Source organism: Atta colombica, unplaced genomic scaffold (genome assembly GCF_001594045.1).
Source record: "Atta colombica isolate Treedump-2 unplaced genomic scaffold, Acol1.0 scaffold149, whole genome shotgun sequence".
NCBI lineage: Eukaryota > Metazoa > Arthropoda > Insecta > Hymenoptera > Formicidae > Atta > Atta colombica.
Genome location: NW_017259238.1, coordinates 71221 through 94104, shown reverse-complemented (window position 1 = coordinate 94104; position 22884 = coordinate 71221). Strand labels below are relative to the sequence as shown.

Genomic DNA, 22884 nt, shown 5'->3' with positions numbered 1-22884 from the left:
TAATCGTTTCAAATGAGGGTAAATAGATTGAATCTAATCTCTCTGACACTTACCAGTAAATAACAAGCATGACAGTGATGCGAGCCAGTCGGGGCAACTTGAAGAGATGCAGGACCGTGTACTGATTGTGCGATTGATCTTTTTCGATTATGTTCTTGCAACTTTTTTCAAATGCCTCGAACACCTCCTGCTTGACTTCCTTCCCATTAACCTTCGCGAATTTCTTTAACATCCCGATCGCCTTGTCAATGTTACCGCTCATGATGTACCATCTAAAAATACAGAATAAACCGAACTATTACGTATCTATCAGAATCTACACACACACACACACACACACACGCGCGCGCGCGCGCGCGCGCGTATGTATACTTGAGATTACCTACTGTTATTAATAATACTATACAGCATATAAATAAATAATTTTATTTCATACAAGATAATTTATATTACAAATTCATGCAGACATTCTGTTTTATTCATATTTTCTTTCTTTTTTGTCGATATGTCTTACGTTGCAGTACGACGAGTCATTCTATTACTTACAAATTTCTTTTAAAAAATAGATCTTATTTTCTGATTGTATATAGATGTTGTTATTTCGACAATTACTTTAATAGATTCCACTTTGGATCTTGTAATCCGAATGACTGGCTATTTAATTACTGCGAGGGATGTAAACCATTACCCGATTTATGTTCGCTGAAGATGACTCCAAAGTCAAAACGTCCGAATATTTGTATGCAGTGACTTTGTAATTATAAATTCTTAAACTTATAATTATAATTACTTTAAAATTGTATCTTTTGCGCCTTATGATCTGCATTTATACTCTCATTGCTCTTTCAGTCTATTGTTTTTTATTAAGAGTCTATTATTTTTAATTTATTACAAATTTTATATAATAATAAGAGACAAGTACCGTGCACTTTCTGGGACAAGCCACGGGCCGAGGAAAGCGACGATCATCGGAAATGCGGTGACAACGCTTAAAATTCTCCAATCTGCGATCCAATATGCAATCCATGGTAAGAGACTAGCGGCGGCCGCAAAGTAAATCCCAAAGGACATGTTTGCCACCAGAGTTCGATACTTCGGACCGACGTACTCGATCACTGCGATCAAAGTTATCGTCAATAATGATGACTGAAGTATCACAATAATAATTTTCATCCATATATAGAAAATTCTACTTCAGAATTCAAATCGGAAATTTAAAGTATTTTTAATCAAAGCTATTGATCAATAGTTATAAAAATACCTATTCGTATCTCCTTAATAAGCTGCTTGATTTGGACAGAAAATTCATTTAAGTTCTTCATAATTTTTCATTCGATCACGACGATACGTACCGATAATGAAGAGTACGTTGAAGCAATTGTCGAATGATGAACCGACAATTAGCCTTGCGACGCAGAAGGACCAAAAACTATTGCAGAAGGCCGTCGCGATAGAGGCAAAGAAACCTACTGCGTTGCAAGACACTAATGCTGGGATTCTGCCGTAGTGATCAGCTATATAGCCGAATATCAGGCCACCGATAATGCTGCCAACGAAGAAGGCTGACTGAGCTGCGGAACCGAGGAAAGTCTTGTCGCAAACCCATTCGAGCTGGCGACATGATACATATTGTTATAATCGCGAAGAGATTACCTACTGTTATTAATAATACTATATCCACGATATTTATTTATTAGAATCTGTAGGTGGATCCCTTATAGAAATTCAATTTTTTATATTGGCCAATTACTACTGAAAATTACTTATTTTGAGTATTAACCTTTTTCTCTCTAAAAGTTTTAGAATAAATTTTACTTTGAAGAATAAAATCTCAATTTTAAAGATTAAAAATTGAGCCGCTTTTTAGAATGAGATTCCATTCCAAAGAATTTAGAGAGTTAGTACATCGAAAATTTTTTCACACACTTTTATTACACACAATAGATCATTTGTGTCTCAACTTAATTTTTATCACTTTAATAAATATATAAAAATTAAGTGATTCTTTATACTCTTTAACATCTTTAGATAGTATTTTATATCTCGCATAGTGATAGAGCGGACTAAACTGAATCGAAAAATTTTCTACCATTTTGTAATTTTCACAATTAACAAAATATCAATTACTAAAAATAATCAAATATTGATTTTTAATACTTTTTTACTCGAGTATTATCAAGTTTACAGAAAAATAGCAAAAGACAAAAATTATTTTTTTCTCATAGAGCTCTAAGAATTTTTCCAGAATTTTTTAATTAACTTTTCAGTGTTGCATTTTTTTATATTGGCAACTATTTTTAAAACATGAGAAAATGCGATACTAAAAAATTCTTAAAAAATTCTCTGAAAATTCTCTATAAGAAGAAAATAAATCATTTTTGCCATTTGTTTTTCTATAAAATTGATAGTACTTCAGTAAAAAATTATTGAATATCGATATTCGGCGATATTTAATAATTAATATCTTGTTAATTATTGCGAAACTTGTAAATAGTATATTAAAGAAAATAAATGTGTAGAACACAAATGATCCAATCGTACTAAGAATTTTAAAAAGTACTGAACAACAATGTTTTTAATATTCAAAGTAATTAATCGTTGCCTTCCAATATTAAATTTCTGTAAAGGATATGTCGCGATAGAATACCGAGAAGAAATTTTTATTGTATAAATAATTTGTATCAAGTACATCTCTAACCTTATAAAATTGTAATATTAAGAAGATTGAATTGCATTGGATAGCAAATAGCGTCAATTAACGTATAAGCAAAGATATACTTTATATTGATACTTTATATTGATGGAAAGTACTAATAAACTGTTCGCTGACGTCATCAATATGGTAATCGATTTTTTTCTCTCTCTGTTACGCAACATCAAAAAATATACCAGTATATGAACGATTATCGGTTTCTTTTTCGCTTCGTATAAAAAGATTACAATAAAGCTGCGCGCTTGGCGAAAAAATATAAAGGATAAAAAATGCGGAGTGCTAAACCACATCTTTGACATCTTGTTGAATGCGTCAGTCGATAAATTAATCAATTAGTCACGGCGACAGTGATTTATGGCGAGTGATAATGGCGTTTTAGATACCTCAGTGGCGATCGAAGCATACGTTATCATTGTGTGGTTGAAGGTCCATCCTTGCTTGCATCGGACTATCGGCCACGACAGATTGGCTTGTCTGACACCTTGCTCGAGCAGCTCGGTATAATTTACGTCGTACATGTAGCATCTCGAGAACGATGTCACGCTCTCCAGCTTCAATTCTTCGTTGGTAGCTGGAGGTATCCCTATCGCAATCCTGTCGTAATCCAGACGTAAACAAAATCATTAAGAAAACAATAAATCTGTATATGCGCTTCTAACGTGCATCATCTACAATATACGGAGTAAGCTTGGTTTAAAGTCCATTCTACAATTGCGTAAGCGCAGTTGTAAGTAGTTATAGTTGTAAGAATTGCCCAATCACAGTCGAATGTGAGGAGAATATTTTACTGTGATTGGTTCTTGCAATAACCACAGTTGAATGATCGATGAGCCGGTCTCACCAACTCCGATTAACCTAATCGGTCGATTAAGTGTTAACTGTATCAATTCTACTGAACAGCAAATGCAATTGGTCAGTTCCAATGTAACAATCGATCGATTAAATTAATCAGAGTTGGTAAAACCGATCCTATGATTAGTCAATATCTTAGGCCGATATTCATAATCAGTTTTTATATTCAAGATCATCTTAAATCAGTCTTGTGGTATCACAACTAATCAAAGCACTGCGTCTTAAAATTTAAAGCAATGAAGATCCAGCTTCGAGCGTAGGTATTTTAAATTTCTAGTATTTAAATTTAATATTACTTAAGACGATTTTAAAATAGGAACCGACTATGAATACCGATTTTATTCTTATTTCTTAATAAGATTAAGCTTATTCCGCATAATATTGTGGATGACGCATAATACCATCTAATTTCTGATAGCGCATGTAATAAAGCCAGCGACAAAAAAAAACCGAGTGACTTGGGTCAAATAAATGGCAAACTTATTATAATCTACGACCAGTGTTACGTGCGAGTTTATATGCTAACGCGACAGCAGATAGGTTCTTCGATATTGCCTTTAGGGACGTACCATTTTTGCCCGAGTAATGTGACTACGCGTTCTATACGTTCCATAAATCTCACGGAAGATATAAAATAACAATTTTATTTTTAAGAGGCACAATTTTCTGCTATTTCTCCGAAGTGTTAGATCTATCAAACTTATCTCCTTTTATTTTCATTGGCGGTTATCATTTTAAGTCATATAATGATTAATTTTAATAACATTTTGCGTTTCCCAAAGAAACTCTGTGGTTTCGAAAGAAAGAAGGAAGAAAGGAAGGAATGAAAAGTATCTACGTTCCCAGGTAGCTTTTCAATGGAAAAAAGAGATTCTTCCATCTTCTACTTTCTTTCTCCCTCTCTGTTTCTCTCGTGAAATTCCCGAGAAATCCCTTCGAGGTCGACAACCAAACAAGTTTTCTGTAACTTCAAATACGGAGAAACTATTGATCAAGTGATTTGAATCACGTACAATCGCAACGACGGATTTTCCTACGTAACAGTCATGCAGTCTGGTTCAATTATATATCTCCATATGACGTATTGTACTAAAAATACTGGATGATTAGATTATTCTGAAATATTTAGAAATACAGAAAAATTACGTTAATGAAAAACATGTTTATCAGAATTTGGAAATTATTCGTTTGTCGAATAAATGATTTTGACTCACTCACGTCCGTTTGTAATTTCTGTTGTAAAAAAGAAGATAAAAAAAGCAATTAATCCATTTGTGTAACACGTTTATGGAAAAAAGCTTACAAAAAATATAATATAATTAGGCGTAATCATACTTCTTATTCCAGAAAAACATTTTTTGCATGGAAGGACAGAATTATTTGGATGTAAATTAAGTATTTAATGCAAATGAAGAAATCTATCTCTTTGTTTTATCGTTGTTTTATCGTTTATTTCTTAAGTGGCGCATTTATGAACTAAAACTTTATTAATAGATAATTTTTAAAATTCAATTTAATTTAAATTTAATTTAATTTAAATTTAATTTAATTTAAATTTATTTATTAATGCGATTTAAAATGCGGTATTTCGAATTTTTCATGAATTTTTTTAAAGATCGTTAATCGTTAATAATTCTCGGTATCGTTTCTGTAAAAAAGACAAAACAGTGTAAGAAATTTGAGACACACTATATGCAAACTATATACAAAAAATACAACAAGGGTGAATCTATATATAAGTCAAGCCGACCGTGGCCCAAGGTCTTGGTCAGCTCGAACCGACCGGACTTGAACTGTCGTTATGAAATGAGGATGAAGAGAATTTCACAACTTTCCACTTTTCATTCCTCATTATTACAAAACTGTCTCGTGCACTGTTAATTTGGGAAATCTTTTGTCATTCAATCTCGTTTGTACAAAGATACATATACCTCAAAAATCCACGCAAGTGTTAATTATGTAAACATCTAAATATTCCATTTTTATTCATGAATATTAAGTGTGGGAAAAAGTTCGTGGCGTTTTTCCCGTTACATCTAACGGGAAAAACGCCACGAACTTTTTCCCACACCTAATATTTAACGGTCAGTTAATTTGGACTTTGGCAAAGTTGATGTTTTAATTATAAATTCTGATAGATAAATTTAAATCTGTAACAAATAAATAAAACACACAAGGACAGAATTATTTGGATGTAAATTAAGTCATATTTAATGCAAATGAAGAAATCTATCTCTTTGTCGTTGTTTTATCGTTTATTTCGTAAGTGGCGCAATTACGAACTAAAAAAAATCTTATTAATAGATAATTTTTAAATCTAATTTCTATGATGGTAAAAACTCGTTGTTAAAGCTTCCACAAGAATTGTTTTCATTCATATTTTTATACAATCTGGAATAACATAAAAATCTACACTGAAACTCAAAGACCCACATTGCTAAAAGTGCAACATTCTTTAGGTTTATCTTTGATTTTTGAATGTATATATAAATGCATAAAGTATCGAGAATATTAAAAGAATTGCATCTCTTTGTTAAACTTACTTTTCGAAATCCGTGAAATTGTAATGATTTAACTCCGGTATCATGCACCAATGCTCAGCAGGCACGAGAGTGAGGAAGAATTGCGCGAAGTATAAAAAGGCGTAAACGAAGGTGAATGGTAGGAGTAGGATAAACAGGAACCACTGGTATCTGCTCGCTTCGCCGACGTACGGTAGGATATCGTCGAAGGTCTCGATCTTCGCGGGACCGTTGCCCTCCTCGATTTTCGTGTTCTCGACCATGACCGTCATTGTCGTAGTATCTGGAAAGAGCGACAATAAGACACCCTTAGAGTTTATTGCAACTTACGACGAAGAAAGGTCGCCGAGTATCGTAGGTATTCACGTGGACGTGAGGTCCCATTTGCTAGAATGTGAGACAGGAACAAAGAATGAAATACATAATGTGATAACGAGATGAGATACCTCATTATGCCGCTAATGAGCCGAGCGGATTTGTGTGTGACGACGAGCGCACGAAAAAGGATACTAATAGGAATAAACAAAAGACCGTTATTATGACATAGCGAATGCTGCACATGTAATTGGAGCCCGATTTTTTAAAAGAAATGTATACAAAAAACTAGAGAAACACTATAGTATATGTTACATATATTAATTGTAAATAATAATTGCTTAATTTTTCATATACAGTTCTTTTCAAGAATAGGAGCCTTGGTCTTTGTCATTAATTATAATATTAGGAAAAAAGTTCGTGGCGTTTTTCCCGTTAGATGGCATTAAAAAAACGCCACGAACTTTTTCCCACACCTAATATTTTTACATTAAATACTTATATAATATTAAAATAATTATAATATTTTTATGTTAAATACTAAATGACAAATGGACATTGAAGTTGTAAGTTATCTCGAAAGAGAGGATTTTCTAACTATCGAGTCGAAATGGGCATGGCAGTTCGACGAACTGCTAATAGTATGATAAATCCAGTGTGACGGAAAAAAGGTCGCATGGTCACATGAAATAATAGATCTGTTCTTCTTGCACGATTTGTCTTTCTTTTTTTTCTCCACACTGGAGAAAAAAAAATTGCAAAAAAAGTAAAAGTTAGCTAAAAGTCAGCTAAAAAGTTATACATGATTGATATAAACAAAATGACGTAATATTAATTCTTAGTACACAACTACACACGATGGATTATTTGTGTGTCAGATTAATTTTCATTACTTTAACTAATAATACAAAAATTATTAAATGAATTAAAGGAGAGTCTTCGCCATGTAAGAGCGCGGCGGTGAATTATCTGCAAAGAACCCCGCACAAATCTCAAATGAAATGGGAAATGGGTTTTGGTCAAATTGCTTTAAATTTTAATATTTTGTAGCTCATATCAAGCTATTAAAATTCTTCACGAGCACACAAATCTCCAAATGTCTTAGTTTTTGCTCTGAGATCTTCGAAAAATATTCGTATTTTATATGAACAAGTACAAAAAAATCGAGAATCTTTTTTACTTATAACTACTATATTTATAATAATAATAATAATAATAATAATAACTTTATTGAGCAACTGTTAAATATAAATAAACAGATATACAATAATATTCGATATCAATTACACAATAATAGATGGGGAGACAGCTAAGCAGCTGATTTGAAGCCATATCTGAATATTAGAGTAAATTTTACTATTACGAATACATAAAATACAAGGGCAATCTAACACAAATAATATAATTATATATGTATTTATGGTATGTTTATCATTTTCAGAATTACCCGGAACGTGAACGTGACGAACGTCTCATTCCTTTGAGATGCTTGATTTACATTACTTGCTTCTCACAAACACAATGCTTGATTTTCATGAGTCTCCTTGCCTCCTTGGAAATCCTAATATGCATCTTGGAATTAGAAAATAAGATAAAGTTTTTTCCAAGATGTTTTATATCGCAATAATATCTTTCAAAATATTGAAAAACATACTTTTTTCACGACATTATGATTGACAGTTTTTCCTGGTTCTGCAGCAAAAACTAAGGCATTTGGAGGTTTGTGTTCATAAGGACTTTTAATCAGCTTAACATGAGCTGTTTAAAATATTAAAATTTGAAACACTTTGACCGAAACCCATTTGTGTGAAGGGTTCTTTAAGGTTTCTTTCTGCTCAATTCTTTTACGATTATTTTTGAGATTTCTTTTATTTTTATCTTTTGACATTTTAATTTTAAAACTCTTAAATTATGACTTGTTAAGTTTAATTAAAGTTTAATTGTAATTCATATGCGACTGAAAAAATTATGTAAAATCAAAATTAGTTTTGCTAATTGTAATATATTAAATATTAAATTTTATTTAATTTTTTTACAACATCCTTCTCTTTAGCTCTTTTTTTGTATTATTATATTGGTTATTAAATAATTCTTACATAGTTTAAAAAGTATTTATCTTTAAAAAATATTTATAAGCTGGTGTGCTTTATTAAAAAATTGTACAATATATAAATGTTATAATTAATTACTTAATAAGCCTAGTTTGTAAAGAAAAAAATATACAGAATATGAATAATTCAAAATAAATATTAAGGAATATTTTTTTTAATACTCGCTTTTGGAATCTTATTTATATTTGTAATTTTCATTCTTTACGTTTTATTCTCTCGTTTATTTTTGCAAAAATTGTAAATTCAGTCGACATTCCTTTAGAGTTTAGATAGTTCTTATTTGCTTCTTATTTATTTTAAAAATCAGGATTAATTTATTTAAAAGCAACAAGCGCGATTTGACGATTCCTCGTTGGTGATTGATAATTTTGCTTAATGTTTCCTTCGAAAGTATTTAGAAAAATATGCGGCTTTATGTAAACTTACGAATATAAATAATTCCGCAACACACTATATACTCGTCATTCGTGTCAAATAAGAAATAAAAATGATGTTGTTGAAAATTTATAAGATATCGAAACGATTTGTTGTATGAAAGATTTGAATGCCACATTAATTCAGTATAGAAGCGATTACATATCGTCCTCGACGAGATACAAGAAACTGGCCAGTAAATCATTAATAATGCGATCAGATATTCATAAAGCGTAATATGTATATTTACGGGGATTTACAGGAATTGCTTTAATGGAAATTACAATTTGCATTAAGTAAGAAATAATCGAAACGAGAAAAAAGAATATATCGAAATATCATAAAAATAATGCAGTCTCGTTAATGCAATCTCGTTAATGAATATATTAACCCTCGAACTCTATGATATGAGTCCTATTTTTAGCACAAGCGAAATTTCACTTTCAAACAATTCTCCGAAATAAAGGAAGATAGAGTCAGGTCATCTCTCTCCTAAAATATCAATAATATTAAAAAATTATTTTGTAATGTGGAGATGTTAAAAAGTAATCTTAAATTTTTTTACAATTTTTGAAAAATCTAAAATAGTAAAAGAATTTTAGTTGGACAGAAAGAATAAAAATATGATAGCAGAGAGAAACGGAAGATCAATAATCCATTTCTTCCACTAATTTATTCGAATCTATTATAATTATCGCCTTGTCGCGTTGATCAATTTGTAATATCTTACTTCATTAATTCAGCTTATAATTTCATTAATATTCTTTTTACCTGCTTCATTGAATCAATACTTGCCCCGTTTCGGGTGATCTATCAACCGTAACATATTTTCTTATCACGGAAATAGGAAATTTCATATGGCAATGTAAATATAAATGACTGACACTTCATATGATTAAAGAATATGTAATAAATAACATGATATAAAAATCAGAAAGTAACACATTTAGAAAATAAACACGACATATCAATACTTAAATATTTATAAAAGTATCAGATTTGTAAAATTTTTCATTATATCTTCAAACTTTATTGCATTCAATTCTATCGATATCTGTTATATAAAAAAAAATTGAAAGAAAATCCTTTCTTATAAAAGAAAATTTTTTGATCTTTACATTTATCTCAAAATTATTCCATCATAAAAAAGAAAAAGAGAAAAGACATCTGACGATTGATATTATCTAAAAGGAAGCCGAACAATTCTTACCTGTTGAGTCTTCTCGCAATGTAAGTAGTGAGCAATGTAAAGAATCACAATAAGTTGATACACTTTTATGTAAAGATAAATTAATAATCCACAAGACAGAGATTCACTTTATGGATGCTGATTTATGAAGTAAAGAAACGAAAAAAATATATTTCGAGCACGGGGTATGTAAGTACTTTGGTAGGGCTTGTCTCGCGGGATCAATTGTGATCGCGTGAAAAGGTTACCGTTGAAGAAATCACGATTTTTCCGATAATTCGGCGTCGATCGATTTTCACGCACTACATCATCGTTTCGAGAAGCGCGCGAACTGTCGGCGGCACAACCGATTGGTGGGGCTTTATAGCCTTCCACTACGGATACAGAAAACCACGCGCTTCCCCACCTTGATGGGACCGGCAGCGACCGGTAGACGCAGACGCCCGCGCCGGACGGAAAGAATAAATGCGACCTGTTGTCGATGCATGGTGTCGCAACGGATCGCTATCCATGACGTCAGTGGAGAACACATGAGGAATAGGGATTTCACAATTTTTCGTATCGCTTTTTCGCACGCACAAGCGACAATTTTTCCCGATAATCCCGATTGCGCACTCTTTCCGCGAACGTCATCGCTTTCCTCCGCGTAAATCGCAACCTTTAATCAGGGGTGAGCAAAATAATCAACAAATTGTATTTAAATATAAAATACAAAATACTAAAAAAAAATTGTATTTAAATACAAAATAATCTCAAAAAAATAAGGGTAAGATCGCCTATTGTGGGGTAGATTCCCAATATGAGATAGGGATTTCTGCTAAACTAATAAGCGTATGTGATTGATTTTATTATGAATTTATTACTCATATAGTGAAACATATTTAGTAGAAAATTCATTATTAAATCATGCGTGTAATAGTTGTGAAAAAAGATTCTTGAAATTGGATGTTATCGAATTTTATTGAAGTTAGTCTTCAAACCTGTTTTATTATATAATAAATAAATATTTGGTAATAAAGTCTGCATGCAGTGATAGAGTAAGATCGTATTAATAGAAGAATACGTGATATAATGATTTGTTTAACTGTAAAGATTTGGTGATTATGAAACCGCAAGACATGGAAGTCGTAATATGAGATACTTAGAGTATTCCTAGCTAATATGGGAGCATCTAAATAATTCAATATCTCAAAGCATATTATTAAACGAAATATTAAAAATGATGATTCTACTGTTAAGATTACTTACACATACATACATACATATCAAAAAATTATATAATTATTATGTATACATTCAAATTATTTATTCCTTGTATGTAATTCAATAAAAGCGTATATAAAAAGCTTATCTTTATTTTTTCCTTAGTTTTCTATTATGAGAGTTATCATCTCATACAAGAAAACCCTTGTATTTCACATTAGGAACCCTTTTTTTGAATGAACAAAATCGGCACTTTCGATAAAAAAATTTCACATACAACAAAGTATAGTTACTACCGATTGCTAACTTTTGGTGAATAAATCTTGAATACATTTCTCATAAAATTGACGAAAATAAGAAACACGAAAATAAGAATTTAAGGTTGCAAATTAAATTATAAGTCTTTAAAATTATAAGTCTTTAAAAAAAGTATCTCATATTAGGCGACTTTACCCTTGGCTAAAATAGAACCGGCAATCCGTAGTGTGATTACGACTTTAGGCCGATATTCATAGAACCGATCTCACCAACTCTGATTAATGAAATCGGTCGATTAAGTATCAACCGTAGTCAATTCTGAACAGCAAATACGATTGATCAGTCCCCAATGTAACAATATCGATTAAGTTAATCGGAATTGATGAGAGTTTCAGTTCATAGTCAATTCTTATATTAAGATTGTCTTGAGATGTTTTAAGCCAATCATAAGAATAATATTAGCATCTTAAAATATTATTCAAGATTTTAAAATAAGAACAAAGTATGAATAACGATTTTAAAATTGAAAATTGAATGAATCATTTTTTTTTCAAAACTGGCTCAATTTTCACTTTTTAGAGTGAGATTCCATTCTAAAGAATTTGAAAAGATCTTAGTGCTTAGAAAGATCCAAGCGACATCAAATGTCTGATCGTCATTAAGATGTAATATATTTTTAGATAAAATACCTACATTGAGAGATTTATGTCTTTTACGGCTAGTAGATTAGATAAAAAATAAAACCAAGGAAAAACTTCACCATATATTCCGCAAAAGGTAAGACCTGAAGAGAGAAATATCGCCTAATCGTGTCCCGAGTATTTCTTTAAAGTCAATGGAAGGATGAAGAGGGTTTCTAACCGATAGTCGATACACATATAGTTATCTCTCGTGATATACGATTATCGAATCCAGGCATTTCCTTGAGATTACATTGAGATCTGGTAACTTTAGAAAATTTTTCACTTTCTCTACTAAAAGGTATCGATCTCGAAGTATCAAATAGAATTTTGAATTTTTATTTATTACAATAACATTTTGCAATTTTATATCTTCTTTCTCATTAAAATTCCTAATTATGTTAAATCTGAAGAAATCTAAACCAGACAATTCAACAATCAGTCCTACTAATAGCGTCAATTTTATTAATTTTCTGAAGTTGATGGTAAGATTGTGGACATACTCAATTAATCTCTTTATTAGAATTCAATTTACAAGCAATTCAATTGTTTTACGTTTATTTTCTTTATCTTTATTTACGTATGCAAATTTGAATTCCCGGGAAAAAATGTTTTACACATAATTATATGTAATTATATATAATTGATTATATATATCTAATTATATTATAATTATACATAATTATATAAAAATAAACATTTTATATACAATTATATATAATTATATATAAAATATGTCCATATATATAATATTTTTTCCTTGTATTTCTTATTAAAATATTTAGTATTCATTCTTTTTTTATACGAGTTATTTTGATTCCTTGAAAAATTAATTAATGTCTTTTAATTAACATTTAATATTTAATAAATCTTACAGATACAGCGGAGTATTAAATTAAGGGCGATAACAAAATTAAGTGCTTTCTGAGTAGATTAATATGTTATTAGTAATGCTACATAATATAAAGTTATTACATTAATGATTTAATGAGGATATAATTATTCGCAATCTTGAGGCAGAAAAAATAAAAAAATATTTTTGTTTAATTGAGATTTCGAGATTTCGACAAGTATTGAAAAATTACACATAGGTTGGGGATTCATTAATGTCAATTACTTTTATCTATTTATTTATCAATATAATCAACTAAACAACACTTTTCGAAAACTTACATAATATTTAACCATATATATAAAAATAATCATATATATAAAAAAAAATTATCCGCGCATCGAGTGATTTAATGTCAATTTATAATACTTATTTAATTACAATTCCATTAAGATCAACATTATAAATAGAAGAGTATTTTCATCCCAGAGAAGTTTTTTTAAATTATCTCTTAAGTGATTAAGTTATTTTGAAGTAAATAACAATACGGAAATAAACGAGATAAATATCACTTACAATTAGAGACCCCTGCGTCATTAATCTTTTAATACAAGATAAAAAGGAAAAAAAGAATTAAAAAAAAAATTCGCGTGAATCATGAGGAAACTCATTCATAAAACAAATCCAAAGGATATATTTTAATTCGATTACATTATCATTCATTACATTATCGTATGTATGCTAGGTATTCTCAGAAAGATTCATAATGCAGCAATTTACAAATGATGACATCCAAATTAAGAGAATTTGTTATAGACAAATACACAATAATTACGGTATCGACGAACGGAATAACAAACACGAATATTTGTCTATGGACATATTTTTAAAGAACGACAATCCGAGAATTATGTAAAATTCTATGAATAACACATCACAGTTCACGTCTTCGGTAAACTATCGATAATACGACGATAACATAACGCTAGGCTCTTTCTTTTATAATAAATGCCTCTTTCTGCTTTTTTTTCTTTTTGTTTCCTTTTTGTCTCGTAGGCAGAGATTAGTGACGCACGTTCCTCTAATTGTAATTGATACTTAACTCGTTTAATTTCTGCTTCCGTTTTACTAATCTTAAACTCGGAATTTCCCTCAAAAAAAATCTCATTTCTTAATGAGTGTAAAGACTTCCTAAGTTTTTCGACGAATATCGGAATTATTAGATGAATAACGTTGTAACGAATAAAACAATTAACCATGATGATAAAAGGAGGGAATTGCTTGGCAAAAATCACGGATTAGAATTATTTCAATTGATACCCATAAAAACAGAGTCGAACATCCTACAGAAGATGAGGAAGTTGTATATATGATGCATTAATAAACATCGATCACGCGGAGGTATCTCAACTTCAATGACGATGCGTCGTGCGTTTGCTCAGAACACACCAGACGCCAAGATGACGACCTTGATCGGTGGCACTTGAACAGGGAAAACCCAAGCTAACCAGAATAGAACGTGGGCTTGGGCGAAATACCGTGATGGAGATGCCAAGAAAGACGTCGAAAGGTAAGGCCGTACAGAATGAAACCGGTTGACGAACGACGGTGGAAGAGCGGCTCTATGGTGTCGGATAAGGAATGCCCGAGCATCGTCGTCTCGTGAAACGGAGGAAAATGCGCGAGTTCTTCTTGCTTGTACAAGAAAAATTCGTGGAATGGCAGAGAATATTCGCACGATGTGTGACATCGTGGAGATTGTGGGGATTTTGGTTTTTTCTTTTTTCTTAAATGTCATTGCGCACGCATATCTCTGATACTTCTCCTCGCATGGTTTATTTCATCGTTGCGTAGATCCCTGAATCACGTCAATCGATGATGCCTTTAATGACACTCCAACATGATAATAAATATTCATAATATAAATAAACAGGTTTTTGACCCTCTCTAAAGCTGACGATAGGTTTATTGGAAATAAACTAAATTATAAATTTCTTTGGCAAAAATATCAAACGATTCATTCAATTTTCTTTAAATTTCACTATTTCTTAAATTTGAATAATTCTTATTAAAATATTTAATTAATATTCATTCCTTTTATATGAGTTATATCATTTTGATTTCTTTAAATTAATTAACTTTTTAATTAACATAAATTAAATATCTTACAAACATAGCAGTTAGTAACCGTGTTGCAAATTTTGACATCACCTCGAAATTAAATTAAACTCTTGTTAATAATGTAACTTCTAGCATCCTCCACACATATTAATGTCTTAAAGATTTCGTTATGAATTTTGAAATACTTAATTTCGTACCTCCAATCTAAGTCATATTTAGCTATAAAGTTATAACAACATATATTTAGTAAAAAATATTTTGTATTTGTGATAGAAATTGTTCACTCAAGTCCTTGTTAAAATTTTGTGTCCAATTGTTAGAATTGTCAATTTAACATAATATGATTATTTCAACATTTTATATTAAATTCATATTCAACATTTCTTAATGTTAATATAATACAATTTATAATTAAATGAACAAAGAACATAAAAAAAATGTTTGTTAAAACAAAAATTCTAAGATAAATAAATAAAACGTGTTAATTATAAATGTTAAATTTATCAAAACATTTTAATTTGAAGTACCTATTATATAAATGTTAATTTTAAGAAGAAATATGATTAATTATAAACTGTGTCATTGTTTCTTGTAATTTTTTTATACACATAATATTTGTATTGTTTAAAAAAAAAATTAACATAAAAATTTGAGTGGACATGTTTAAGATATATGAAATATGTTAATTAATTAATTTAATATAAATTTTCTAACTATATGTAATAATATATATTCACAAATTCTTTCAATGTAAACTAATAATATTTCGTAATCACTTAAATGCTAATCAATGACATTTGTCTAATTTTAGTGGTGATATTTATCACAGTAAATAGGTCGATTAGAGTGATCAAATCAACACTGAATGACGATGGTGACATGATATTTAAATTGATCCGTATCATATGACAATAAAAATTAAATGAATTTGGCGCCGCTAGCATTGTCTGCCCGAAATGATTGAATTGACGCGGACGATATTAATTCCTCTGTTCGAATGATCGCCAAGATGAAGAATGTTACACGATGAATCTCTTACGCGGTGTCGTCCTTGCGAATTGCAATAATTGCGTAAAACGCAGTGAATCTAACGAGCTGTTACGCGAGGCCGCAATAAAGGCGACACATGAAATGTATAAGTGACTTAAAGTATTAGTACGAGTATTATGACAGTATATCGGAAGCATATCAAAAACGAAATGAAGATCACGAATGAGCAACATACGTGATTACAATTTGGAACAAAATAGGAAAAGAAAATATTAAAAATCTATTATCAAGATAGATCTATACACTATTTTGCAAAAATGAATATTTATTGTAAGATGAAATGCCTAGATAAATGAATACAGCCTAGATAAATGAATAAGAAACAAAATAGTTCGACGGATAGGAAAATAAATTATGTCGAAGTTTTTACGTGACTGATTTTACATTGTTAAAAAATATACGTTTTAATAGCAGATATTTCGTGATAAGACTTATTTTTCTAGTATCTCAATCTTTCCTTGATCTCAAAAATAGTTCGTCAATGATTTGCAAGACTATTTGCCAAATGATATAATTTGCTAAGAAGGAATATTCTAAGGCAATGCAGCCTAAGTAACAGATAAATAATAGATCGATGGATGAGAAAACGATTTACGCTAAAGTTTATATACAATATAAGGAAAGAACGGTTTTGCTAGAATATCTAAAATTTTAATTATAAACAAAGATCTAAAAATAATTTTATTGAACTATCAAGATATTAAGTAGGATACTCAAATTGCTGAAATAGCAAAATTGTTTGTAACTCATTACGCTTGAATTTCCTACATAATTATTTTGATGGTTTAACAAAATTATTTTTAGATCTTTGTTTATAATTAAAATTTTAGATAGTTCAGCAAAATTATTTTTTTTTATTTTAGCTTTGTATTAATGAAAAATATATTTTAAACAAAAATATAAGTCTTGATAATTATGTATAAGATTTCTTATTTTATTTCTAGATAAGCTTCTTTAAAAAAAAATCTTAAAAATCATTCGTCAAGCTTGCATCGGAAACTGTTTGTCAAACAATGGAATTGGCTATGGATTATCAATTCAATTATCACACGCGTTAGCGTGTAATACAGTAATAATAAATCATGAACGTACAACAGTTAGTCATCGCTATAAATAGCGAAAGCTGGAAATGAAGTTTTTTTCTCTCACTTTTTAAATGGAATACATTAAAATGGTAGGCATACGCAGATAATTCATGTTGAGATATGCGTTAAGATATGGATGTCGTGCGATAATTGCCTCTCGAAGACAAAGACACGGCCGTACGAGAAATTCGCTCGCGGGCTTCCGCGAGCTTGTAAATTTCACAATCTCTCAAGCGGCAGCTTCTTATCGAGTTCAAATGCACCGAGACGATAATGATACTTCTTAATAGTTTGAGCGGGCGAGAAGGATGTGCTCAAATAACTTTGAGATCTAATGATGTTTCCAATTCTGCATCTCAAATGTATCATTAAGCACCAATAAACTGACCCAACGTAAAGGAATCGATGTTCGTTTGTTTCTCTGTAGCCGCATTCTTTTAAATTGACATTAATTAGACGGACACACAAATAGATTTTTTTATTCGAAAATTAAACTATAATATTCTTATATATTTTGACGCTCTACAATCAAATCTAATTACTCCATTACGTAATTCTTTTTATCTTCGAAAAATAGATCGATTTTCCAGTATTTTTAATCATCTAGTTTGCATAACTTCATAAACTTCCATGTTATTGTCGAATTTATTTTCTTAATTTTACTTCAGTTTGCATATTAAAAATCATAAATGACTCTAAAAATAATGGAAAATCATGCTATTTTCCATCGATAAAAATAATTGTGACATGATGGAACAATTATTTTGGACATCGGATTCATTTTCAGAGCTTCAATATGTATAAGAATACCATGATCTAATCTCCGGATTAAACATTAAATTTTGATTTTTATGTCTATATTATGTTTGAGATTGTATAAAGCATAAAAAAGTCTGTTTTATTGAAATATCAGAGAAATTAATCTTAGATTTATGGAAATATATCTACTATCGAAAAATATTTGATTACAGTGAAATCTATATAATAAATTATATATAATAACCTATATAAATAAAATATATATATCTATATAAATAAAATTAAATCAGTAAACTTTCCCATTTTTTAACATATTTTTTTGTTTGCCTTCAATGATCTTAATGGCTTGGAAAAATTTGATCAAATGCGCCTTTCGCGCCAAATTTTTCAGCGATTTCACTTGTTTTTCATAACAAAAGAGGTTTGATCTGGCAATATATTCGACGATTAAATCTTTTATATAAATTAAAAAAACAATTTTTCATGCTTTCAACCTCTTAATTAAATGGATTGTTACAGTCTAAATTAAATGTATATCAATGTATATCAATGTACGTATTGAATAGATGTCCAACGTGAAGAAAATTTGCAACTGTCAGTAAGGCCACCCGACGGTTCCATAAAAATATTAACATATCGCTAGTAAAAAATCGGATCAAGGTTAACTATAATCGATCATATAATAAAAACTTTAGGTTAATTCATTTTCTTATCTGTCAATCTATCATATTTAACTATTTATTTAAACGCGACGCGTCATCTATTATACTTAGAATTTATTTTTATCTTGTCCTGTATTTTGTAACTTTTAATGACAATGTCATTATTGTTATTATAATTGCGCAAGTATATCTGGTAAAAAAACTGCATCAGTAACATCAGTACAGAGTGTACTGATGTTCCTTTTTGACACATCGCAAGTAGAACTGACTAAACTAAGTCAAAAAGTTCTCTACCATATTGCAATTTTTATAGTTTTCTTTTTAATTGTCCAATGAATAGAAGATTTAAAATCGATGTATAAAACAACTTTAAGAATGTTTTAAGACACATCTTAAGATATTTTATAATTATATTATTTTATAGAATTTTGATATTATATTATTTTATAGAAAACTGAAAGATATCTTAAAGTTATCTTATTGATTCTACCCGCTTATTCGGCAATTTTTACTCAGGTCAGTTTAGTCCAGTTTACCTGTCTACAAACTATACATCAGAAAGTTTGAAACATCCTGTATAATAATAACGAATTGTCGTTATACAAATCATACCCGATTTTGTAACTTTTAACGGCAGTGTCTTTATATTGTCATTGTACATATATTATATAAGATGTCTTATTTTAATTTATTCAGACAAATATCTCGAAAAACAAATATGGAAAATATGGAAAAACGTTTCAAAAATAGAACGATTTTGAGAGAAAGTTGTTTTTTTTTTCTAGGTGAAGGTGTCAAAAATATATGAAAATCACCTCCACTTTTTAAAATGGAATTATATGATCTTTTTTACGCAATCTGATTCCTCTAATTATTCTGCATATAAAAATATTAGATAAAGATATCACAAAACCAATATATAATTTATGAGATATTTCATATTTTTTCTGGCATTATATTGACATGAAATATTAAATATCTCGTAAACTATTAATTTTTTATAATCGTACCTTAATACTTTTTTTTAACAGAATAATAAGATGAATAAATTGGTGTGAAGAAAACTCGTAATTGTTTAAAAAATATATGTAGGCAAAAAATATGTAGAGAATTTTTTAAATAAACAATTATGTATTTTTATTTCACTTCTATCAAAATGTTTTCTATATCTTCCATATTTTTCGAGATATTTGTCTAAGTAAATTAAAATGAGACACCCTGTATATGATAAAAATTTACGATAATAAATTATGTGAAGAGTTACAAAATATAAACGCAACATTGCTTGCTATATATTAAAAGCTTCTTTATGATACACATATGATTACATATATTAAATACAAAAACACTTTTTTTAAAAGCTGTTATAAAAAGCGCTCGGAGAACATTAATTACAATTAGACAATGAAATAGCATCAAAGATTTGATCGAGATTATTTGACTTGATCTATATGCATAATTTACAACGACAGTGTGATTATCAATTCAACAATGGTATTTTGGCTTAACCCAACAAAAGATAAGCCAATAACAAACAGACAAGTAAACCATTTATTACCGAATTTAGCGACAATATAAGAACGTTTTTATGCAAGATAGCAATATTATGCAATTAATTTCGCTCAAGAGTATTAAAAGATTCTATTGCACAGAGATGGCATTCATAACATTTCACAAAGTACATGGCATATTAATTAACTACAACAAACTTAGTCCAATGCAGATAAAAAGAACAGCCGATCTTTTTTTAGAAACAAAATTAAAACAAATAGCAGTTTATAGCTCGTAGTATCAGAAAGGATTTAATTGTCACAGCAATCAAAAGAGATACAGAAAAATGTCCAATTTTATAAATAATTTATATCTCTGTGAAACAATTAAATTAAATAAATTATTCTTAATTAAATAAATAAATCTTAAATTAAATAATATTAAATTTCTTTATAAAATAATTAAATTAATGTCAGTCTTTCTTCTATAATTTTTCGCGAGCTGTATTTAAAAAATTCGAAGTTACACATTTCGTCGAATGATCTGTTGTTGCATTATAAATCACGACGTTGCGCAAAAAATCAGGAATAGCAGTGCAGCAAAGTACGGACATATTCGCGTACATATTGACAATTAAAGTCAATGTCAGCTGTCGGTCGGATCGATCGGAATGAAGGCGCGCGATCTTTCGAGCGGGGGTTCCCTTTTTTTTGCCGAATCTAGGAAACGTATCGCAGCCTTTACAAATAAAATACAACGCAGTTCGTCAACGCGCCTAAGAACTGTTTGCCATGTACTTGCGAAAGAAACAGATACACGGCGTTATCTTAATTTTATAAGCTCGATGATGGATGTCTCACAGCTGCGCAAATTAAAATACAATCGTCATTAACAATAATCGTCTAATTTAGAATACCGAGTATATAAAATCGGCAAAATGAAGCAATACATCTCATTGAGATATCGATCGAATATCGTCTCGAAGGTGACTGGCAAATTTATCCATTCCATCACTTATCTCCGACTGAGATTTTCAAGAAAATTTTCCGATCTTAATTATCAAGCATTCCGATAGCATGTGATATGCAATAATCGGGCATCCATTTTTCTTGACGTTTTTATTGAGTACTGACGAGTATTATTAAATTTCTATGATGATAAACTTTGCGCGTCGATGTATTGACACGTATCACAGAATAATTAAGTGTGGAACAGATATTACATTTCAAAGATCATTTCGACATTTTTCAGACTAATTAGCTCTAAAATATGACTCTTTGTCTGTCCAATCGTCAGGATTATTTTCTTATTTTTAACTTGGCAGTCGTGCGTTCCACGTGACCTAATCTAATCCTCGCTCCTACTCTTTTAGTTCATTCCTTTAGGAAGTCCTTGGAAATGTCAATGCGGTTACGCTTAGGTAGTTTAGTCGATAATAGATAGGATCTACTTGATCTGAAAAACTGAATCGACTATTTTATCAATATTGCTGAACATAATAATTACTTTTGATATTCTATTATAGTATCTCTTCTGTTATTTTCTTGTATTTTTAATATTGGAAATGAGCTTTATATATTGCATATATTACATATTTTTATAAATAATTTTTATAAATGATAATAATAATTTTTTCGCCTTTATTATGCTATAAAAGAAACAACTTCGAAATATGCTGTGAAAAGCTGGCTATTATCTAGTTAGCTATCCAATTAATACTTTTTATATAAAATGTTTCATCATAAATATTTATATTTATATTTTTTGATATTTTGTAATATTCGTAGAAATGATCATCCGACAGGAAAGCAACACAATTGTATCTCAGAGAGAATTGCCATAGAATATTTTCTATATTAATACAATCTCGATGCTATCGAAATCACTACTGAATTATAAGTTTAGCACACAGATACATTTTTCGTAGAAAAATTGGATGTAATTATCATTCAACAATTGAAATGTATCTTATATATCTTATATAGTAATAGAAAAAATTGCGTTTTCTAAAATCGATATATAAAATTACATTAGTCTATGAATTGAAACCTTGGAATTGCCTGTGTGAATCTAGTGAAATAATTTAATATAAAGTTGATGCACAGAATTCGAAAATCAAATCCATTTATTGCTATTACGTTAACATAAGGAATTTTAATAAAATCCCAATAATCATATAGTGTTACATGTGGATCTTAGTAGAAATATTAAATTTAATATGAAATACATAAAATTTTGAAAACTATTTTTGAATACTAGTTTTCAAAAAGATCTGTTTTATTTAGTCTAAAAATACCTTAAAATCCCGATAAAAAATTTTTCATGCATGTATATGTATAAATATGTATAAATATACATAAACACGCATAAATATTTATAAACATGTATAATTATATATAAAATATGTCCATACATGTTCATATATCCTTCTTTCTTTTATAAAATTACTTTTTAATGTAATAGAAATAATAATAGTAATGTGAAAACATAAAAAATAATTAAAGAAATAATTTTCGCATTGTTCGTTTTAGAAAAAAAAAAGTTTGAAAAAATATAAAAAAAGTTGCTCATACATAATTATGCATAACTTCGTATATAATTATACATAAAAAAATTTCTATTATATA

General features: G+C 29.5%; 1 protein-coding gene across 4 annotated transcripts in view; it reads right to left on the bottom strand.

The window, feature by feature from the left end:
• The window catches only part of LOC108685251 (carcinine transporter-like), a 39150-nt gene that overhangs the window by 2140 nt on the left and 14126 nt on the right, over positions 1-22884 (bottom strand). For 3 of the 4 annotated variants that reach the window (XM_018189952.1, XM_018189949.1, XM_018189950.1), the window contains exons 2-6: positions 6109-6370; positions 3097-3307; positions 1353-1611; positions 923-1115; positions 54-272 (exon numbers count right to left, since the gene is read on the bottom strand). In XM_018189952.1, coding sequence (XP_018045441.1) covers positions 54-272; positions 923-1115; positions 1353-1611; positions 3097-3307; positions 6109-6359 — 1133 coding nt within the window. In that variant the 5' untranslated portion in view covers positions 6360-6370. Of the gene's footprint in view, positions 1-53; positions 273-922; positions 1116-1352; positions 1612-3096; positions 3308-6108; positions 6371-10137; positions 10438-22884 lie in introns of those variants that run through there. The other variant, XM_018189951.1, reaches the window with a different exon arrangement.